Raw genomic sequence first — 22,428 nt, 5'->3', positions numbered from 1 at the left:
GAAAGACCTAAAATCACTAACCTAAATTTCCACCTTAAGAAATCAGAAAAAAAGAACAAATTAAATCTAAAGTGGGCAGAAGCAAAGAAACAATGAAAATTAAAGTAGAAATCAATTTAACTGAAAACAGAAAATTAATAGAGAAAAGCATTTAACCTGAAAGCTCATTCTTTGAAAAAAATCAATAAATTTGGTAAGCTGCTAACCAGGTTAACTAAGAAAAAAAAGAGAAAAGATATAATTACTAATATCAGAAACGAAAGAAGATATGTTATTACAGATACTATGGATATGAAAAGAATAGTAAAGGAATACTAAGAACAACTCTGTGCCCTCAAATTTGATACTGTAGATGAAATAGACAATTTCTGCAAAGACATAGTCTACCTAAACTCACACAAAGAAAAATAGACAGTATGAATAGGCCTATGTCTTTTAAAGAAATTAAATAAATATTAAATAACTTGTCAAAACAGAAAGCACCTGGCCCTGATGGGTTCACTGGTGAACTCTACCAAATTTTTTAAAAATTTTATTTTAGAAAGAGAGCATCAGTAGGGAAGAGGAGCAGAAGGAGAGAGAGATTGAGAGAGAGAGAGAGAGAGAGAGAGAAAGAGAGAGAGAGAGAGAGAGGGAGAGAAAGAGAATCTTAAGCAGGCTTCATGTTCAGAATAGAGCCCAATGAGAGACTCGATCCCATGACCCGAGATCATGACCTGAACTGAAATCAAAGCTGTATGCTCAACCAGCTGAACCACCCAGGTGCCCCTCTACCAAACTTTTAAAGAATAAAATTATATGATTTCTTTTACAATCTCTTCCAGAAGATAGTAGTAGAGGAAATACTTCCTAAATCATTCTATGAGGTCAGCATTACCCTAATACCAAAACTAGAGAAAATATTACAAGAAATGAAAACTACAGACCAGTATCTGTCATGAACACAGAAGTAAAATTTCCTTAAAAAACTGGTAAATTGAATTCAATATTGTAAAAAAGAATTGTGTATTATGACCAAGTGGTGTTTATTTCAGGTATTCAGGTCTTATCTCAGTATTTGAAAATCAATTGGTATAATAGAGAAGAAAATTGTTGACTGTATCAACAGATGAAGAAAAAGCATTTGAAAAAAATCCAACACGTATTCAAGATGAAAACTCTGAATAAAACCTATAGGGAACATTATACTTAATGGTGACAAAGACTGAACAAGGCAAATAGCATGGACTGTTTCAAAAAGATTAATTTTGACTTGTATGCAGCTTTGTGAAAATTCAGGCATGTAGTTTAAAAATAATTCAGGTTGTCCAGTATCTCACAAGGACTATTTGGAAATTATATTTGTTAACTGAGACAAAATAAACACAGTTGTTCTGAGATTACACGGATAACGAAGACAGTTTCGACTGGTAAGGAACTGGATACTGAACTGCACTATTAACGAATGTTAACTGAGAGTTATTCCTTTTTAGTATGATTGGTGAATTTTTATACAACTTAATTAAAAAAGTTTTTTAAGTTTATTTTTGAAAGAGAGAGACTGAGTATGAGTGGGGGAGAGGCAGAGAAAGAGAGATAGAGAGAGAGAGAGAGAGAGAGAGAGAGAGAGACAGAATTCGAAGCAGGCTCCAGGCTCTGAGCTGTCAGCACAGAATCTGACATGGCACTTGAACCCATGAGCCATGGGATTATGACCTGAGCCGAAGTTGGATGCGTAACCAACTGAGCCACCCTGGTGCCCCACAACTTAAGACAATTTTTGTTAAAACTGCTCATTTTCATTTGCTTTAAGGTATTTTTTTTTTCTTCCTTGTTTTTCTAAATAAAGCACAGTAGCCAGGTCAAAAATCAGCAAGTGAGACTACATTAAACTCGAAAGCTTCTGAAGAGCAAAAGAAACAACAGAATGAAAAAACAAAACAAAAAAAAACTACAAGAAAGGGAGAAAAGATTTGCAAATCATATACTTGATAAGGGATTACTGTGTTGTGTACTTGAAAGTGTCTAAGAGAGTTAATATTAAATGTTCTCACCATCACAACAAACAACACAGTATTCTTAACTGTAATCACAATGCTGTATATTAGATTCCCAGAATTTATTCCTCTAATAATTGAAAGCTTGACCAGTAACTCCCCATTCCCCACCCCTCAGCCCCTGGTTGTTTTCATTAGTTCCGTTGTTTTAAATTCTGCATATAAGTTATATCATACAGTATTTGTCTTTCTGATTCATTTGCTTATCATAATGCCCTCAGGATTTATCCATGTTTTCTCAAATAGCAAGATTTTCTTCTTTTTATGGCTGAATAATATTCCACTGTGTGTGTGTGTGTGTGTGTGTGTGTGTGTAGAGAGCGAGAGAGAATGAGAATCCCGTTTTCTTTATCAATTCATCTGTTGATGGACACTTAAGTTGCTTTCATGTTTTGGCTATTGTGAAAATACTACAGTGAATATGGGGGTGCAGATATCTTTATGAGAGAGTTATTTCATTTCCTTTAGATAAACACCCAGAAGTAGGATTGCTAGGTCATATGGAAGTTCTGTGTTTAATTTTTTGAGGAACCTCCATACTGTTTTCCATTGTGGCTATACCAGTTTACATTCCTACCAGTGGAAATTCCCTTTTCTCCACATTACTTGTCTTTTTGATAGTAGTCATCCTAACAGGTGTGAAGTGATATTTCATCATAGTTTTTATTTGCATTTACCTGATGATTAGTGATGTTGAGCACCTTTTCATGTACTTATGAGCCATTTATATGTCTTCTTTGGGAAAGTGTTTATTCAGGTTCTTTGCCCATTTTTAATAGAATTATTTGTTTTTTGCTATTGAGTTGTATGAGATTCTTCTGTAATTGATATTAATCCCTTGTCAAGTATATGATTTGCAAATCTTTTCTCCCTTTCTGTAGTTTGCTTTTCCATGCTGTTGTTTCTTTTGCTCTTCAGAAGCTTGTAGTTTCTGGCTGCTGTGTTTTATTTAGAAAAACAAGAAAGCAAAAAAAATACTCTAAAGCAAATGAAAATGAGAAGTATTAACAAAAATTGTCTTAAGTTGTGGGGCACCATAGTGGCTCAATCGGTGAAGCGTCCAACTTTGGCTCAGGTCATGATCTCATGGTTCAGAGTCATCAGGATGGATTGATGTTTAAAGCATTTTGATCTGTGTTCTTTCTCTGGCATGCCAGAGTGGACAGTATGCAATGAAAACCAAAACCTCCTGAAATTCTTCAGTCTAAAACACTGACAAGCAAAAAATTACAATGGTCAAAATGAATCCATATTCTGACCCTCCAGTTACTATGACAGGAAAATTGAAATTGGAGCAAAGAAAAATTTTTTCAGTGAATAGATTGATCTATAGTTTTAAAGCAAAAATTACTTTCCTGTAGACCAAGTTAATCTATAACTTTCTGTTAACTTGTCTCTGTATTTTTTCTATGATGACTGATATTTTAAAAGGCATGAAAGCTTGCAAACTCCTAAAGTCAACTTTAGAGAGCATATTTAAAGTCCTTTATTGTTTTCCTCTGAGATTCTGCTAGTGAATAAAACACAAAAATGAGCATGCATGCATGTGTTCATGTGCATGTACACACACACACACACACACACACACACACACACAAACACAGAGCATAGTTCTCTTAAAGGCTACCTTATCTTTAAAGTTAAGAGCTTAATTTCTTATGAAAGGCTTTGCATGTTCTGTGCAAACATTTCGATATTTATCTTCATGCTCACCAAAAATCTTAAAACAGGTTTTAGTTAAGGAAAATATATGGATGTTTAACAGCTCCATTTCGTTTCTTTTTTTTTTTAATTTTTAATGTTTTTATTTATTTTTGAGACAGAGAGAGACAGAGCATGAATGGGGGAGGGGCAGAGAGAGAGGGAGACACAGAATCAGAAGCAGGCTCCAGGCTCCAAGCTGTCAGCACAGAGCCCGACGCGGGGCTCAAACTCACGGACGGGAGATTGTGACCTGAACTGAAGTCAGACGCTTAACCGACTGAGCCACCCAGGCGCCCCTCCATTTCGTTTCTTAAAAATTAAATCTTTTAAAAAAGAACTCAATAGTTTTCCTCCCTTATCTCTATATTCCTTTTGTAAACTCTAGATTCAATTCATTGAATATCCAATTAAGAATCCGCATGCCAAACTCTATGCTCTGGGAACTCTCTGAAGTCAGTAGTGACACAAAAGGACAAGCACAATGAAAATGAGATTGGGGGTGACTGGGTGGCTCTGTCCCTTAAGCATCTGACTTTGGCTCAGGTCATGATCTCACAGTTCATGGGTTGGACCCCCGCCTTGGGCTCTATGCTGACAGTTTAGAGCCTGGAGCCTGCTTTGGATTCTGTCTCCCTCTCTCTCTACCCCTCCTCTGCTCATCTCTCTCTCTCTCTCTCTCTCTCTCTCTCTCTCTCTGTGATAATTAAACATTAAAAAATTTAAAAAAAAAGAAAGAAAATGAGATCAGTGACATAGGAATGCAGGAGAGGGTGCCCCAGAGGTTGGCATGGTTTGTTGGGTCTGGAGTCCCCAAAGAACAATTCAAAGAGGAGGAACTATTTGAAGAGGATCTTGAATAGAATTTGGATACAAAATAACAGGAGAAGAAAAAAGCATTACAGGGAGGGGATTATTGGACTAGTTTATAGAGATGTGGAAAAGCAGATCCAATTTGGGGATGATTTAGCTGGAAATGGAAGTAGCAAAAAAAAAAAAAAGGCTAGAAAACAAACAAAGGCAAAGAAAGATGTTTTTCCCCAGATTAAGGTTTTTTTGGTTTGGGTTTCATTTAGTAGTTAGTGGTGAGACATTTAAGGATTTAAGATAACAACATGTGAAGATCAGATTTGCAATTGAGAGCACAAATTAATTTCTCCATTATTGTCCTTTTCTATTATTTTTCTTCTTATTCTAGTTCATTGCCCAGCTTTTTTTTTTAATTTTTAAAAAAAAATTTTTTTCAACGTCTTTTATTAATTTTTGGGACAGAGCGAGACAGAGCATGAACGGGGGAGGGGCAGAGAGAGAGGGAGACACAGAATCGGAAACAGGCTCCAGGCTCTGGGCCATCAGCCCAGAGCCCGATGCGGGGCTCGAACCCACGGACCGTGAGATCATGACCTGGCTGAAGTCGGACGCTTAACCAACTGCGCCACCCAGGCGCCCCCAGCTTTTTGTTTTAATCCACATTTGCCTTCCATTAGACATCAGCTATTTACACCCATATTATAATATTAAAGCAAGGTAAAGTGAAAAAATTACAGTAAAAGATGATAGAAATGATCTGGCTTACCAAATCCTTGGAGTGCTCCCTCTAGCATTTGGGCGTCCATTATGGGGTTGAAATTGGGAGCTGGGAAGATGGTTCCTTGCACCTGGTGGGAAGGGTGAATGAGAAAGAGATTGCAGTGTTTTACCAGAAAGATTTCAACAGTTCTTTTTGCAGATAAATGGAAATAAAAATACATTCCATATATTGAAATTACTCTAAGACATACACATAAATCTATTAGACAGATGTGTTAATTGTGTATTAATTGCATGGAGCAAATTTGGTTGTTGTTTTTTAATCCACTGGCCTTATTATATTGACATCTATTATTCATCTAGGAAATTGAGATACTAGAACCAATAGTAGAAAATGTGAAAGCCAAATAAATATAAATCTTTGTAATAAACAGTAAACATTTTCTCAGGAGTTGATGGCTGTTTTAGAGAAACTGAAGAGAGAACTCTATTGGGGGGGATTCATGACATTCATATGAAATAGAAGTGGCACTTGCCACCATAGCTTTTTTATGCATCATGGACCTTAAAATCATGTTAGAGAAAACAGAAATATTTGAATTTGGATTATGGGATTCATAAAAATCTAGGTGATATAGATAGGGCAGAGATTTTTTAGCTGAAACTTGCAGCTGCAGAGGAAAACATAAAAACCTGACTGACATTCCATTTAAATTCTCTCTCTTGCTAATAATAAAATGGCAGAACATTTGTGTTGGGCTTTGAATACACATAGTCTATTATTTCAGACAGAGCCAGCCAGGACTAGGCACTGTAACATCATACTCAGCACAAAAGAATTGTCAATCAAAATTTATTAAGAATGGGAACTCCGCCCCTCCCCTCCGTTTGTTGTCAGTGTGGCCAGAAACATTGGGAGAAAAAGCCTTCCCCTAGCAAATGGGTCTCCTAGGCCTTGAGAACTCAAGCATTCACCAAGCTCTTCTGCAAGAATAATATCTTAGATGAAGATGAAGTTTTCTAGTGCCCATTTTCTAACAGTAGAAAATTAATTAATGAGAAGACTGCACCATCATTTCTAGTCCAAGAAATATACATATACAAATACCAAAATATTTATGAAAAGATTTTGGGGGGTTAAGAGCATTGTTCATTTGAATTAAAACTAAAATTTAAATTCTGTTTGGATTTCATTTGACTAATATTAATGATCATGAGGCTGTCTATTTGAAGGAGACTGGGAATCAATTGTGCTATGGCCATATTTTCATAAGTACAGCCATGTTAGTAAGACATTCTTCTTAATTACATATATGGCAGATGTACATAATTAAAATGAAAATATGGTATGCATCTTACATTGCTAAAGTGCATGCAGTTTGCTTCTGATATTCAAGTTTAGTGGAAATGATCCAGAGACTAATTTCTCTTGAGCCAATCCTCAATTCTGGGAGCTATTTATTAGGAGACAATATGAATGTTACCTCCTTTATCCACTAACCTATTCCATTGGTCTCTATTAAGAAGATAGACTTTGATTTTTCTTTTACTTATTAAATGCAGTTTAAATAGTAGATTCTAATGTAAATTCCTAGGTTGAGTTCTCCTCACCTGAAGCATTTTTTTTTGAATCTTGTTATCCTAGAAAAATGAAAGCTTTAAACTTTTGAGAGAACAGCCATCTATTGAATGTGAAAATTGTTTTCTGCTATTTGTCATTGCCTTTTTTGTCCACGTAGTTCTTTCTCAGTTTTTTTCCCCCATTGGGAAAATAAAGTGTTTTTTTTGAGGCATGGAAAAGAGATACTTTATTTCCCCTATTTTAGGAGTTGGAAGATTTGTTTGGATAAGTCTTGTGTGGACAATACCATTTTTTTTTTTTTTTGCCTTGGAGACCTTAATTTTGCTGTCTGCTATTAGCTAACGGGCTGTTTTAAACTATAAACGACAAAATGTATTTGAAAACAATAAGACATATTCTTAAATGTGGTAAATTAATGTAGGCAATTTTAAGCACAGAGTATGCAAATTTTCACTACAAAACATCTCATTACTGGCTAGACTAGGATCTTTCAGAATTTCTATTGGAGTGCTATAAAATAAGTGCTATAAAATAAAAGCATATACCTTTATAGGGAAGAAAAAAAACTCTAAAATTTATAGGTAAAGGAAGTTGTAAATGTTTATAATGACTTATCAGACACAATCTGTAGGTGAAAGAGGTATTTTTTCTTGTGTTAATCCTTGTACAGATTAATAGTGCAACATACTTTTACAATATAATGTAAAAATTACTTCTTTTTTCTTTATGGTTCTCATATTGTTTGCCATTTAAACTCATTATTTTCTTGTCAGCTGGCATTGTTAATATGCTAAAACTCTTCTGGAAAAAAATTCAACACGAAGTAAAGGAAAATTGTAAAAGCTTAGTAATTCACAAAGCACAATTTTTCTAGTATGTATTTGTCATTTATGCCCATTTATATATCATAGCAGAACATTTTTTTATTTATTTTTAAAGTTTATTTATTTTGAGAGAGAGTGCATAGTAGAACATTTTATTTATTTATCTATTTATTTATCTATCTATTTATTTACTATTTTAAAAATTTATTTACTTATTTTGAGAGAGAGAGAATGCATGGTGTGGAGGGGGCAGAGAGAGAGATGACAGAGAGAGAAGCCAAAGCAGACTCAGCACGGAGCCTGATGCATGGCTCAAACCCATGAGCTGTGAGATCATGACGTGAGTTAAAATCAAAAGTAGGACACTCAACTGACTGAACCACCCAGGCACCCCCATTATATTTCTTTTTATGCCAATTATTATGTCTTAATTAAGCTAAAGTGAGCAATATTATTCCATATAAGGCACACACTTAATGTTCCTTTTACTTATTTTGTCATTGTATACTAGTTTTGTCATTTATTTATTTATTTATTTATTTATTTATTTATTTAGAGAGTGAGAGTGAGGAAGGGACAGAAAGAGAGGGAGAGACTGAGAGTCCCAAGCAGGCTCCACACTGTCAGTGGGGATCCTGATGCAGGGCTCGAACTCATGAACTGTGAGATCATGACCTGAACTGAAATGAAGAGTTGGAGTCTTAACTGACTGAGACACCCAAGTGCCCCCTGATTTTGTCTTTTAATGATAGTATTTTTCCAGTTTTATTAAGCTGTAATTGATATATAACATTGTGTAAATTTAAGCTGTATAACATGATGCTTTGATATATGTATATAATGCAAAATGATTGCCACAGTAAGGCTGATTAACACATTTATCACCTCACAGTTTCATTTTCATTCTGATAGGAACATTTAAGAGCTACTCTTAACAACTTTCAAGTATATGATATAATATCGTTAACTAAAATCACCACGCTCTATGTTAGATCCCCAGACTTTTTCTCCTTATAGAAACTGGAAGCTTGTACTCTTTGACCAACATCTCCCAATTCCACACTCTCCACCCCCCTGACACATACCCCTGTCAGCCCCTGGCAATCACCAATCTTTTAATGATCATTTGAACTAAACTGACCAGTTAAGTCTATTGAAACAGTCAATTATAAATTTTTAATTTTCTTCCCTGAATTAAATAATTTGAAACAAAAAAGATTGATTAATGGTTTGGGGCCATAAAACTTTTTCAAATGACTATGATATAACTATAGGTAGATACCCATCTATTTTAAGGTAATTTGATCTTTCCTTTGGATATTTTCCCCAAAATTTGTGCTCAACCATATTCTATACATTTCTTAATACACAATACCAGTCTCTCTGATGAAATTTATGCTGACCATTTCTTTTACTAACTCCCTAGCATTTACTGCATTTTTATTTAAAATCTGTACTTTATGTTCTCCTATTTGCTATCTATTCTTAAAATGGGGAATTTCACTGTGTCGTATAGGGTACACATCGTTTTATAACATATTGCCCTAAGTATTTATTCTTTGTCTTCATTTCTTATCCTTCTAATTATATTTTATGTCCCTTGACCACAGAAGGCATATTAATTCTATGTCATGATTTTCTATGTAGTGAGACCTTTTTTAAAAATATTCTCGGGGCGCCTGGGTGGCTCAGTCGGTTGAGCGTCCGACTTCAGCTCAGGTCACGATCTCGCGGTCCGTGAGTTCCAGCCCCGCGTCAGGCTCTGGGCTGATGGCTCAGAGCCTGGAGCCTGCTTCCGATTCTGTGTCTCCCTCTCTCTGCCCCTCCCCCATTCATGCTCTGTCTCTCTCTGTCTCAAAAATAAATAAATGTTAAAAAAAAAAAGAAAAAATAAAATATTCTCATCTACTGGTGATGTTACTTAAGTTAAATGATTTCTTAAAAAATAAAATATTTGGCTGAATGACCTGGCTTTATACACAATTAATATAATAAAACTTTTTTTATTTTTTTACAAATACAGACCATACATGAATTAAGCAGATTCTTTTAGTCATTATATTTATCATATTTATTGTTTTGTATTAGGAAAATTGAACAGAGACAAATAAAGGAGACAGACAAATAAGAATTACCCTGGAGAAGACGTGTAGGAGAGGGAGATGTTCCTAGTTTGCTAGGGCAAAAAATTTTCCAACCACATGTATGAGCAAGTAAGTGATCTGGGAAGAGGGAGCACAGTAAGTCTTGAAAACTGATTCATGTGAGAAACAGGATAGAGGCGAGGAGTGGCAAAGGCAGGATTACTAAGGGACATCTAAAGACTTTTTTGGGGGGAGGTATCAAATCTTTTTTATAATTTAAATATTTATTGATTTTTGAGAGAGAGAGAGAGAGAGAGAGAGGGAGAGAATGAGCACAGGAGAGGCAGAGAGGGGCAGGGGGATGGGGGGGAGACACAGAATCTGAAGCAGGCACCAAGCTGCTGTCAGCACAGAGCCCGACGTGGGGCTGAACTCATGAACTGTGAGATCATGACCTGAGCAAAGTCAGAGGCTTAACCAACTGAGCCACCCACGTGCCTGTCAAACTATTTTATTGAGCAGCTTTGAGGGAAGGTCAAAGGGGAGGAGCAGAAGGTGACCCTACGTCCTCTGTGAGGCCAGAATCTTCCTAGCTTCACAGTCACTGAAAAGGGACATTTAAAGATTTTTATTTTTAAATGTTTTTTTTTAATTTTTTTTTTCAACGTTTATTTATTTTGGGACAGAAAGAGACAGAGCATGAGCGGGGGAGGGGCAGAGAGAGGGAGACACAGAGTCGGAAACAGGCTCCAGGCTCTGAGCCATCAGCCCAGAGCCCGACGCGGGGCTCGAACTCACGGACCGCGAGATCGTGACCTGGCTGAAGTCGGACGCTTAACCGACTGCACCACCCAGGCGCCCCTTTAAATGTTTTTTTTTTAATGTTTATTTTTGAGAGAGGGCGCGCGGGCGCGCGCGCACACACACACACACACACACACACACACACACGAGCGGGGGAGGGGCATAAAGATTTTTAAGCATGAGAGTAAAGGATGACACAAAAAAAAGTGAGGTAGGTAGCAGAGGTAGGTAATTTAGAAACCCAGTTGAGATATAATGCACTCCTGAACAGAGACAAACAGCGTGTTCTTACTACAGATTGCTTGCTTAGCTGAATGTGATTTAACTTACTAATTGTTGAGATGTATTTTAACTGAATGCAGTAATAGTATTTAGTCTTTTGGAAGGGTCAGAGGCTGTTGTTTTGGGTGTTTTGAGCATATATACCTCTGAAAGCGATGTTCTATTTTATACTCGTGTTAGAGCAAATTGGGAATTTCAAAAAATCGGACACTTTCAGATGTGACATGAAAAATAATGTGCATACGGTAAAATTATCTTATTTATCTTGCTTTGAAAATTGACAGATTTAGAAATAGTATCACTTGTCTAAGGCAAAATAAATTCTAATGCCTGTCATTTCCATTTAAATTCTTACCACAAGGTAATCAAAATATAATCTTTGCTTCTAGTCATTTGTGAATTTAGGTTTTGACAGAGGAATACAAAATACTCCCTTTTTAAAAAACAGAATAAACTGCCTCATAAACTCACTAAGCAGAAGAGCATGAGTAATTTGTAGATTTAAAGTTAGCTCTAGAATCTCCTCTGAGTAAATAATGAATAGATTTTTTTTTAACTGACAGAAAAATTTTTGAATTATTTCCTGGAACTGAATAAAAACTGAGAAAAAACACATATATCTTGCTCATGAGGTTGATAAAATTATTTGCATCATCTCAGATCAATAGGCACATCAATAAGTACATCATATTTCACTTATTCACAGCTACCCCAAGGGCCAGGGTCCGTAAAACCATATCCCTCCAAAGTCAGCACTCATAAGCTACCTACAGTTTAATCCTTTTTCTCATGTGTCTTTTGAGTTATACTCATATTGAGAATCTGAATGCCTTAAGACTTTTAGGCTGAAATATTAGCCATGCATGTTGACGATTTCATGGACTGGATGCTTGTTAGAATATAGGTTTCAGTGAATAGTTCAGCATCATCAAAATACCTTGGTTTTGGTGTAGTGGAGATGACTGTATCTCCAGTTAATTTAGTGTTGAAAAATTTTTTTATTAATATTTTAAATTTATTTTTGAGAGAGAGAGAGAGAGAGAGAGAGAGAGAGAGAGAGACAGAGAGTGAGCTGGAAAGGGTAGAGAGAGAGGGAGATACAGAATCCAAAGCAGGCTCCAGACTCGGAGCTGTCAGCACAGAGCCTGATGCGGGTCTCAAACTCACAAACTGTGAGATCATGACCTGAGCTAAAGTCTGATACTTAACCAATGGAGCCACCCAGGCGCCCCATTACTTTAGGATTTTTAGAACTCTAAGAGAAAATCTACAGAAATCTTGGGATTCCCTTTCCATAGAGCACTTCCCTTGAACCAGACATTTATTCATCTTTGGGGCATTGGTCCTTGGATCTCCATTGGCTCAGACCCAAATGCATTAAACTCTCCTGAAGGTATTCAGCCACCTAATCTCAGACTTCTATCTGACAAGAATTTTCTGATGAGGTTTCAGTGGCTTTAAACACAACACTGAAAGGTGTGTTGACAAGCATTGTTCCCCTCTCTCGCCCTTCCACAACTATTGTGCCCTTCAGTCCAGTCCTGTCAGCCCTATCCTTACAACATTTTTCATGTGATTCTCCTTTTTAAGATTTCTGTCACTACTGCTTTAGTACAAGACTTTACCACTTTCTTTTGGTTTTATTTCAATATGCTGCTAAGTAGGTCCAATTTGCCTTCACTGTCAAGGATGATCCTTCTAAAAAGATCAAACACATCATTTGTCTGTCCATGACTAAAAATTCTTCTTTTTTTAAAGTTTATTTATTAATTTTGAGAGAGAGAGAGAGAGAGAGAGAGAGAGAAATACCCAAGCAGAGCCTGACACAGGGCTTGAACCCACAAACTGTGAGATCATGACCTGAGCGAAAACCAAGTGCCAGATGCTGAAACGACTAAGCCACCAAGGCGCCCCTCCATACCTAAGATTCTTAATACTCAAAGCAATGCTTCTCAATATTTGTTTTCTACTGTGGTGCACAGAATGGATGATTTTCACATAAAAGAAACATCCCTGGGAACATCTAGGGTTATGAACACATACCAGGATGCTGGCCTTATTGACATTTTATTTTTGCCTGCTCAACAGAGTATATTGTACTGTTGTACTGTTGAGTGTACTGTTGAGTGAAATTGTACTGTTGAGTGAAAATCTCATATTAGAGAGCAAAACATGAATTGTAAGTAATGGAAATTGTAAGCAAAGGATCCATACTTTGGATTATTAGCATTAATGGCAGTATTTATTATTTTCAGTGCATGGTGCAACTCATTCCTATGACTGAGAATAGATGAATTGTGAGGTTTAGTTCAGATATTCTAACAGAGTGAACAGTGTTCTTCATGACCTCGTCCTTTACTGTCTTTGTGGGTTTATGTCTTATTTTCTCTCTCCTGAACCTCTCAACTCCCATACCATGGCATATAGCCACACACTCCAGCCAAAAGAGACAGCTGTATCTTATTTGTTCTGTTCCATAAATTGGGAATATTCCCCTTCTCCTTGCAACACACACATTCATCTCTGATTCATCTTATGATTTTTGTAAACATCTATTCAAGATTTAACTTTTAGGCTTTAGCTCCAGTGTCACCTCTCACAGGAACCCTTCCTGATGCTTTCAGTAGAACTGTCTGCTCTTTCCCTGGTGTCTACAATTTTCCTAGGCCAGAATTGTAGTATATCCTGTTAGAGCACCAGTGATGTATCAGCCAAACATATTCATTTCTAACTGTACCAAGTTTCTAAGAATAATAAATCTTCCTTTGTTTTGTTGAGAATGAACCTTAATGTGAGTAGTTGTGCGAATTTGGAGATTGAACTGTTCTTATGAATAAAGGAAGAATATTTGGATTTCCAGGAAACAATTTGGGAAGAGATGTGATAAATAACAAGAATGGATAGTGAGGTAGAATTACTTTCTGTGATTTCTCCCTGCTAGTCACAATTTTTTCATTAATATTTGTTAAAAGGTATTGTACATGGAATTTTTTTTTCAGACTGGGGAAAAGGAGGAGTTATCTGGGTGAGTCTGGGTGAAAAAAAATAATGTGTTGCTGTGTAGGCTCATATGGAGAAAAGATGTTGACAACATAAGATGTTACAAATTTAAAGTCTAGGGAAGGCTTCAGACTTTACATTACATAATCAGAGTATTTAAGGCAGTCTCATGTGTACACCCTCCACACAGACTCTGGCTTATGTGTCCTCCTGGTCCTTCAAGACTTGAACTCCCCAAAGACATAGATTGTGTGGTGTTATTTTATTAGAGGTATATGCTGTATATGATTTGACAGCATTGCTGATTTAGCCTTTGCAGAGTTTTCAATAGATTGTCAGAATTTTGATTTCACCAAATTGGCTTGAAGTTTGGTTAAATATGACATGTTCACATTAGTTCTAAATGCTGACTTTTAGTGTTTAAAATTCACAGCTGGAATTTAGTTCTGCACTATGTAATGTTATGACTGGGCTTAAAGTTTATGTGCAAATTCCCAGTTAAATTACTTAGTAGGCAATGCAATAAAAAGGTAATTATTTCCTGATCACCTTATCTCATTCAGAAACACCCTCTCCCTTCTTTTATTATCCTTATATTTCTAATGAGATTAAGAGGCTTGGAAACAAGGTCAAGATGTCACTGATCCAAAGAGACTGCAATTGACATGGACTTTGGAGACTGGGTCTTATTAGTGGAAGCTGAAAATGGAGGATAAAAAAGTTGAGTAACTAAAAGAGAATGAATCTGTATAAAAAAATTCAAGGAGAAAAATTGAGATTATAGGGGAAATAAAAATATTTTTAGCGTGCACTCTAGAATACAAGAATGTGATCTTTAACATCCTAAAAGACTTAAACTTGGAATTTAGTGCAGTAGTATAGGAAACGTTCTCAACTTTTAACTCTAAGTACTTAGTACATCACTAATGTAGTGTTAGTCAAATTTTGGAATTAACTTTAATATTATCATAATATAGAATGAGACAATTAGCTTGACAAAATATATATGTAGATATACATAAATGTAGCTCTTACTTATTGTAGTCTTATAGGATTTAAATATTGTAGGTCTTGTATTGAATAATTAGATAAATTATTTTGTGGTCACACTTGAAATAATTTCTTATTTTTATGCAGATATTTAGTGCATAATTTAAGGCACCCTAAACACTAATTTATTTTACCTTTACATATAGGTTACATATAATAGGTTATCATATCCCCTGTCAATTTATTCAATTATTTGATTTATTCAGAAAGTTGAAATAAACAGTATGTGTAATAGATTGTGCTATGTACTATCATTAATTTTACTACTGTAAATTAAATGCATACACATAACTGGTTTAAGGCAGATGAAAACTTATATCACAAAAATCTAATAAAATACTGTAGAATTTGGAGGAAAGAAATAGTCTAGCATAAAATAAGAGAGTTTAAGGGAAGTTTTCCTGAAGAAGTTTTGAGGCAATAATCTCATGTTTAATTAGATTTCAACAAGTGGAAATGTGTTGCTTGGAAGTCTCATGTTTTTTTTCAGGAGGCTCTACCTCATTTCCTGAGATAGTTTTATGGGTTAACATTATTCCTGTTTTGCTATTTCATATTATTTCTAGGCTAATTTCCTCATCACAATTACAAATAGTATTAAATTCTTGGAGCTAAGAGAACATAAGACCTATGAGACAGAGTCCTACACATCATAGAGAAATATATATCTTACCATACATTTATATTATTGTATATAATGGTTCTAAGGAAAATATTAGATAAAAATAAAGCCACTTATAGTGAAATAGAAAAACAAGCATTATAGATACTAAATGCTTTCAACTAGTAGAATTTTTATTATCATTGATGATTTGCACAAATATTCTGTATTAGCCAGATAGTTTAGAACTAATGGTATGAAATAGAATACAAAAAACTATGAATAATCATTTTTATCTCTTGATGTTATCTCTTTTTCCAAATAAATAATAGAATATGCCATAAAGGTATCATTACACATTTCAACAATATCTTCAGAATTATTTTCTTCTCACCTCATATTTTTAAAAATTTTTTAAGCAAATCTCTGAAGACCTCCTTCCACATCATGAAATGGTTTTGAGGGAGAAATTCTCTATAGTAAAGAATATAATCTATAAGCTTAACACTTTTCTTTGAGTGAAAAACTAGAAGGATTCTGAATAATTTAGGCAATAACTCCCCATTAGTTAGTATGACTTATTAGAAAAGACAGAATATTTGTAATATCGTGCAATCCCTCCTGCTTCAAGACAGCAATCACATTACAATCACTTTACCCTCAGATTGGTCTAAAGGATTTTTCAGGAGATAAGAGCACAGCATAAATCAAAGTGAATAAGAAGAACCTGCAGGGTTACAATAGCTTCTTCCTCAAAATAGAAACACACGGCTGGGACCACAGTGAGACTGATCATCAGATGATATTCTACATAATTATTTCAGCTGAAATAGAGGAACTTGTGTTTTTATAGGATCTTTTTGAAAGCTCTGTTGTTTAATGTCCTATGCTAATAAGGCTAAACGTGCATTTTTCCTTTTCTTGTATAGCTTTACAACAGTGCCCAACCTTATACAATGGCAGAGCTATACACATAGGTGAGTCCCTTGTTCACAAGAAGCTTAGTACTTAGCTCATAAGACAAAGATTATAAGAAACGTAGAGTGATGTGATTTATTCCTGCTAAAAACTGGAAGACTAAAACATGCATTTATTATTTAATAGTCTGGCGCATTTTTAAAAAAAGTTATTTTGGAGAACACACTATGACTCCAATTGTTCAAGTATCATTTTGGGGACTACCATTTCAGTATTGCTTTTAGAGCTATTTGAATATTTATCAGTTAATGATGGATTTGATGTTTCTAATTAGCCATAGGCAGGACTAATGAGATGAAACTAATACAGCTGGATAATTCCCTTTTTTTCCCTTGTTGAAAAAATACACTGTGAAATTAGTGAATCTGGAGGCAATTACTAAAATTAAGTTAAAAAATAAAAATGTGATAGTAAATTGCATGTAGTGTTTCATTACCCTATGTATCATTAAACAAAACTTCACTTAGCTCATAGGTCACAAAAAGCATGGGTTAAACAATGTGGATGGGTTTGGCTTAAACCTATCCCAACTTCTAGATATTTGTCTTACTGAGCACTGGTCTGTAGTCATTCTATAGAAGGAATGACACAAATCTCTAAAACCACCATCGTACCATAATGGGATCTTTTCTTAGTGTTTAGAATATTTTATAGTTGCGAATCAATAAAATTTCCTCTATAATAATAAACATATGAAATGTAAAAATATTTCCTTTTGTTAATTTACAGTTACTCTCAGATATATCTTATCTGGTAGTTTAGTCACAGAAAGGTGTTTATTTTATTTTACTATTTTATTTTATTTTATTTTATTTTATTTTATTTTATTTTATTTTAATTTCTTTTATTTGTAGGTATCTGAAGATACTAATTCTTTTTTTGCTCTATTGTTCTGATGATAGAGAAGGCAGTGGTAAACATCTCACCTCCACTTCTTGTGAAAATAAATGGTTACTAACCTTTTACTAGGTTAATATAACTGGCTTGGAGGGATACTACAAATGTACTCAGAGGGGGAGATGTAGTGAACGAAAGCTGGAATAAGTGAATTTGTGCAAAATCTCCAAGTGACTTAACCTCTAGTCTTAGTCTTTAGGTATCATTCATTCTTGTCATTAGACTGTTCATCACTCATTGACTATATACTTAGAGACTTAAAAACACAAAATTCTTTCTCCACTTGTTCCATCTACAGGGGTTGTATCCCACTCAAACACTAAACTCACTTTATTTTTTTAATTTATTTTAATTTATTTTTTAATTAAAAATTTTTTTAATGTTTATTTTTGTGTGAAAGAGAGAGAGAGACAGAGTGTGAGTGGGGGAGGGGCAGAGAGAGAGGGAGGAAGACAAAATCTGAAGCAGGCCCCAAGATCTGAGCTGTCAGCGCAGAGTGCAATGTGGGGCTTGAACCCATGAACCATGAGATCACAACCTGAGCTAAAGTCCGGCGCTCAACTGACTGGCCCATCCAGGTGCCCCAACACTAGACTCACTTCAAATTCTGCCTCTTGTGTGAAGTCTTTTCAGATTGTATCAATTATTATTTATCATTTACGTCTCTATTATACATGGCCTTACAGTTTTTGCATTTGTCTTTTCCTCTAAATTTTAAACCTCTGGAGGACAGGTACATTTTTTTTCTTGCTTTTCAAAGCTTTTATGCTAGTGCCTTAGGTAGAATATGGGCTCTTGGAATGTTTACAAAATACAAAAATACATGTACCACAGTGACATCTTTAGTTTACCCAGTAGTTTTTAAAATTCATTATTCATATAAGCAGGCTATGCTCTACGTATTTTCACTTTCACTTCCTTGTTAATCACCTCAGCAGTCTTATGAGACCGATAATACTAATCTTATTTCACAGATGATGCGACTATGAGGCTGAGTAAGTTGTTTAAAGCCACACAGATAGTGTGTCATGAAGCCAACACTCAAATCCAAATTTAACTTCATGGCTAGTGCCCTTTCCATTATAGCTGTAATTGATGTAAAATAAAATAGCATGTATTATTGAGGCCTTTTTTCATTTTTGCGAAAGAAATTTCTATTTGAAAAGGATCTTGTGGGTAAAAACAAAACTCTAAAAGAATAAGCTCTTACTCTTAAGTCAGTTCTAAGAGAAAAAGATTGTGTGTGTGTGTGTGTGTGCGTGTGTGCGTGTGTGCGTGTGTGTGTGTGTGTGTGTGTCTGTCTGTGTTAGAAGGAGGGATTGAGAGAATATGAAAAAGCCAAAAATATAGTCCCATTGTCTGGATCATCAAAAGACATTTAAGAACAGTGTCTAATATTTAACCTCAAGGTATTTGTAGAACCCCAATATAAACCCTTCCTGTTTACCATGAATACCCCCCATAAAGTTTGGTTGGGATGACTTTTTTGTTGATGGTATTTTGAAAGAGTGATTGAATCAGGGTTGTGTCCATGATAACCATAGAGAAGAAGTGGCATACATGGGCTAGACTAAAAAGAAATGGAAACATAGCTTGAAGAGATCTGTTAATTTTTATTTCCTGTGTTCCTCTAGCCTCAGGCAAGCATCTTTAGGGAGACAGAGTCACAGAGATAATATTTTTAGTGGACTTAATTTGAATCTTAAAGGACAGTATGACTTCAGTTTACATCTGGGCTACACTTGCAAAGAAAATATGTACGTATTGTATATATATTAAAAATAAAATCAAACAATCAGCTAACACAGCTAATGATATTAAGATAACCCTGGTTACATTATTTTTTCAAATGATGCAGAAGTATTTATAAAAATGAACAATTGCTAATTTAGTCACTATAAAGTTTTTATTTACAATTTAGTGAATAGATGTCAAGGAGTTTAAGAAAGAGAGGAGAATTGAATTCACCCACACTGCCTCTTATAATTAAGATCTGAAAGTGTCTTTAATAACATGACTGTACTCTTTTATGAAACAATTTCTTGGGAAGATATGATTGAAAATAACTTATCTTAATAACAGATGGTATTAAGTTTATCTTAATAATATGTAATAGAAGACTATTAAAGTTAAGCTAAATAGAATAAAATTGATAGCATTGAATGACTACTTACTCTTTAAGAGTAAGTACTTACTCAAGATAGCCAATTCCTACTCCCTGGAGTCTGTGCATGTTAACCTTGTTTGGCAAAAGGGACTTTGAGGGTGTAATTTAGTTAGAGATATGGAGATGGAGAGAATATCCTGGATTACCTAGGTAGGCCATAAATACCATCCTAAATGTCCTTATAAGTGGGAGGTAAAGAGGGATTTGATGATAGAAGAAGGGCAACATGATGATGAAAACAAGATGCTATATTGCTAGCTTTGAAAATGAAGGAAAGAGACATGGCCCAAGGAATGTGGGAAGCTTCTAGAGGCTAGAAAAGGCAAGAAATCATTTCTTCCATATAGCCTTCAGAGGAACCAGCTCTACTGACACCTTTATTTTTGCCTAGTGAAACTGATTCTGGATTTCTGGTCTCCAGAACTATAAGAGAGGAAATTTATACTGTTTTAAACCATTAACTACAGTAATTTGTTTCAATAGAATAAGTAGTTAATACATTCACACTGAAATCTTATCTTCTGTGTCCTCCAATTTTAAATTCTTACATCACAAATTTACCGAATCAAGCCCCCATCCCCTCATCAAAAGACACACCTTAAACCAAATCTCCAAATTTCATAAACATCCTGCCTTTCTCTCTCTACTCTGAGATGCTATAGACTGTCAAGGTAGACTTTCCCCTCAGATTTGCTTCATCTTCAGAGTGTTTTGATAGCATTTTTGGGGAGCTAGCATTTGATAAGGTATGATGAGGAAATGTGAAATAACATTCTGTCTGGATAAATAAAAGGTAATGTTTTAGGACTATTATAGTTCTATAAGTAAATAAAGAATATCACTAAATTACTAAAATGGAATAGGTATAGCATTGTAAAAGATGATAGAAGAATTTCATGTGACTGATATCAATGAGGATTATAAAAGATTGTTATTACTTGAAAATTCTGTTCATAGTCTTTTAGAATATTTAATCAGAAAAAGATATAGTGATCAGATTATAAATTATGAAAGAGAAAAGCATGGAGACATAATTCAGGATGTTACATTTAATGTATATACATCTGAAGAGAGCAGAACAAAGGAAGATAATAACAAAGAAAAGATAGAAAAAAATTCAGGTAATGAAAGAATCACATCTTTGTGAAAAGTGATCATCTCAAATTGGGGAATATTAATGAAGAAATCAAGGTTAACAATTAAGACGAAACAGTTAGACATATTCAGTTTGCTTACAAAGGAATAATCAAATTGGGATCAGAATTCTCTTCCCCAAAGTAAATGTTAGAAGGCATTTGATCAGTCTTTCTGGAACTCAAAGGGAAAGATCTAGGATTTACAAGTTTTAAAGCCAGCCAAACTATAATTTAAGAGAAAGGGCAAAAAGAAGAATTAGCATTTACATATCCTTTCTAAAACCTAATACCTAAGAATGATTTCAACCCAGTGAAATCTGAATCAGTGTAACATAGTCAAGTGAAGAAAGAAGTAGTTTAATACTATTAGTACCACAATCCAAAAATTGTCAACTCTCATTAAGTTTTCAATTTATACCAAGAATTGTTGTAAAATAGTTTATATTACCTTATTTAACTCCCAGTAATTAAGTAAACAACCAAATATACAAACAAGTGAAGTTGGTACTATTGCCACAGGTAAAGAAATTGAGATTTAGAAAGGTTAATTTCTGTTTCTAGTTTATATGGTGAGTAAATAATGGTTCCCAGATTCTGACCCAGATGCCTCTGATTCCAAAGCCTGTGCTCTTAATTGCTAGACTAGACTCCATATATAGAAGAAATATGAATGGAAAATTTTTATCATTAAATAATTAATATACACTTAATATAATAGATTTGTCAAATAAGGAAATCTCTGACCAAGAAAGGTTAAAAAGTAATTTATGACCTTATTGTCTACAAATTATTGTTAAATATTTTAATGGTTATGTTAAAAGGAAACACCTGTCAAGTATTCTTTTTGTGCTTTTCATATCTTTACATATAGTTGTATTTTCCAAATGGAAATATATATTACATATTATGTGGTAATCTGTCTTTCCATACCAGGCCATTCCATAGGAAATACCTTAAAGTCTATTCTGCAGTTTTATTACCTTTGAAGACAAAAATGTCATGGAGCAGGGGCACCTGAGAGGCTTAGTAGGTTGAGCTTCCTGTTCTTGGTTTTGGCTCGGGTCATGATCTTGGTGTTCATGAGTTCAAGCCCCATGTTGGGCTCTGTGCTGACAGTGTGGAGCCTGCTTAGGACTCTCCCTCCCTGTCTCTCTGCCCCTCCCTGGCTCTCTCTCAAAATAAATAAATACACTTAAAAAATATCATGGAGCAGATCTAAAATATACTATTAACCTTTCTTGTGAATGGTCTAATTAATAAGTTCTCATAACAATCTTTTAATTTTATTAATAATATATTATTTAAAGAGAACTAAAATGACATTTGAGTCTAATGAACATATCCATGCCCCAAATAAAATAATGTGTAAGTGTATTTTGCAAACTATAGTATTCTGGAGGTGAAGGAGGCATTTTGCTTATTATTTGTATAGCTACTTTGTAATTTAAATAGTACTTTTATATTTTTATTTAATTTGAAGTTATCAACAAGGGCATATCTGGCAAGCTAAGAGTTTTTTATTTCAATATAACATATAAAAATGACTCAGCATTTATACAGGCCTTTGGCTTAGTAATTGGCAACTCAGAATAATAGAATTCTGACTTTAAACTTTTTCAGTATATCTTATTTCTCAATTCTATTCATTTTTTATTTTTTGTTGATTATATTCTCTTATTTCAAAACATTAATGCTGCTTTCATATTTATTTCTCAAAATTGTTAAAAATATCGGGGTGCATGGGTGGCATCCCACT

General features: G+C 34.6%; 1 protein-coding gene across 1 annotated transcript in view; it reads right to left on the bottom strand.

Moving 5' to 3' along the window:
* Nucleotides 1–22,428, bottom strand: part of ANXA10 (annexin A10) — a 131,528-nt gene that overhangs the window by 54,621 nt on the left and 54,479 nt on the right. The window contains exon 3 of the mRNA XM_047092300.1: nt 5,314–5,395. Coding sequence (XP_046948256.1) covers nt 5,314–5,395 — 82 coding nt within the window. The remainder of the gene's footprint in view (nt 1–5,313; nt 5,396–22,428) is intronic.

This window comes from Lynx rufus, unplaced genomic scaffold (genome assembly GCF_022079265.1).
Source record: "Lynx rufus isolate CCGP_SWC_20201006 ecotype Redwood Valley unplaced genomic scaffold, mLynRuf1.p SCAF_3, whole genome shotgun sequence".
NCBI lineage: Eukaryota > Metazoa > Chordata > Mammalia > Carnivora > Felidae > Lynx > Lynx rufus.
This window is presented reverse-complemented; position numbering and strand designations above follow the sequence as displayed.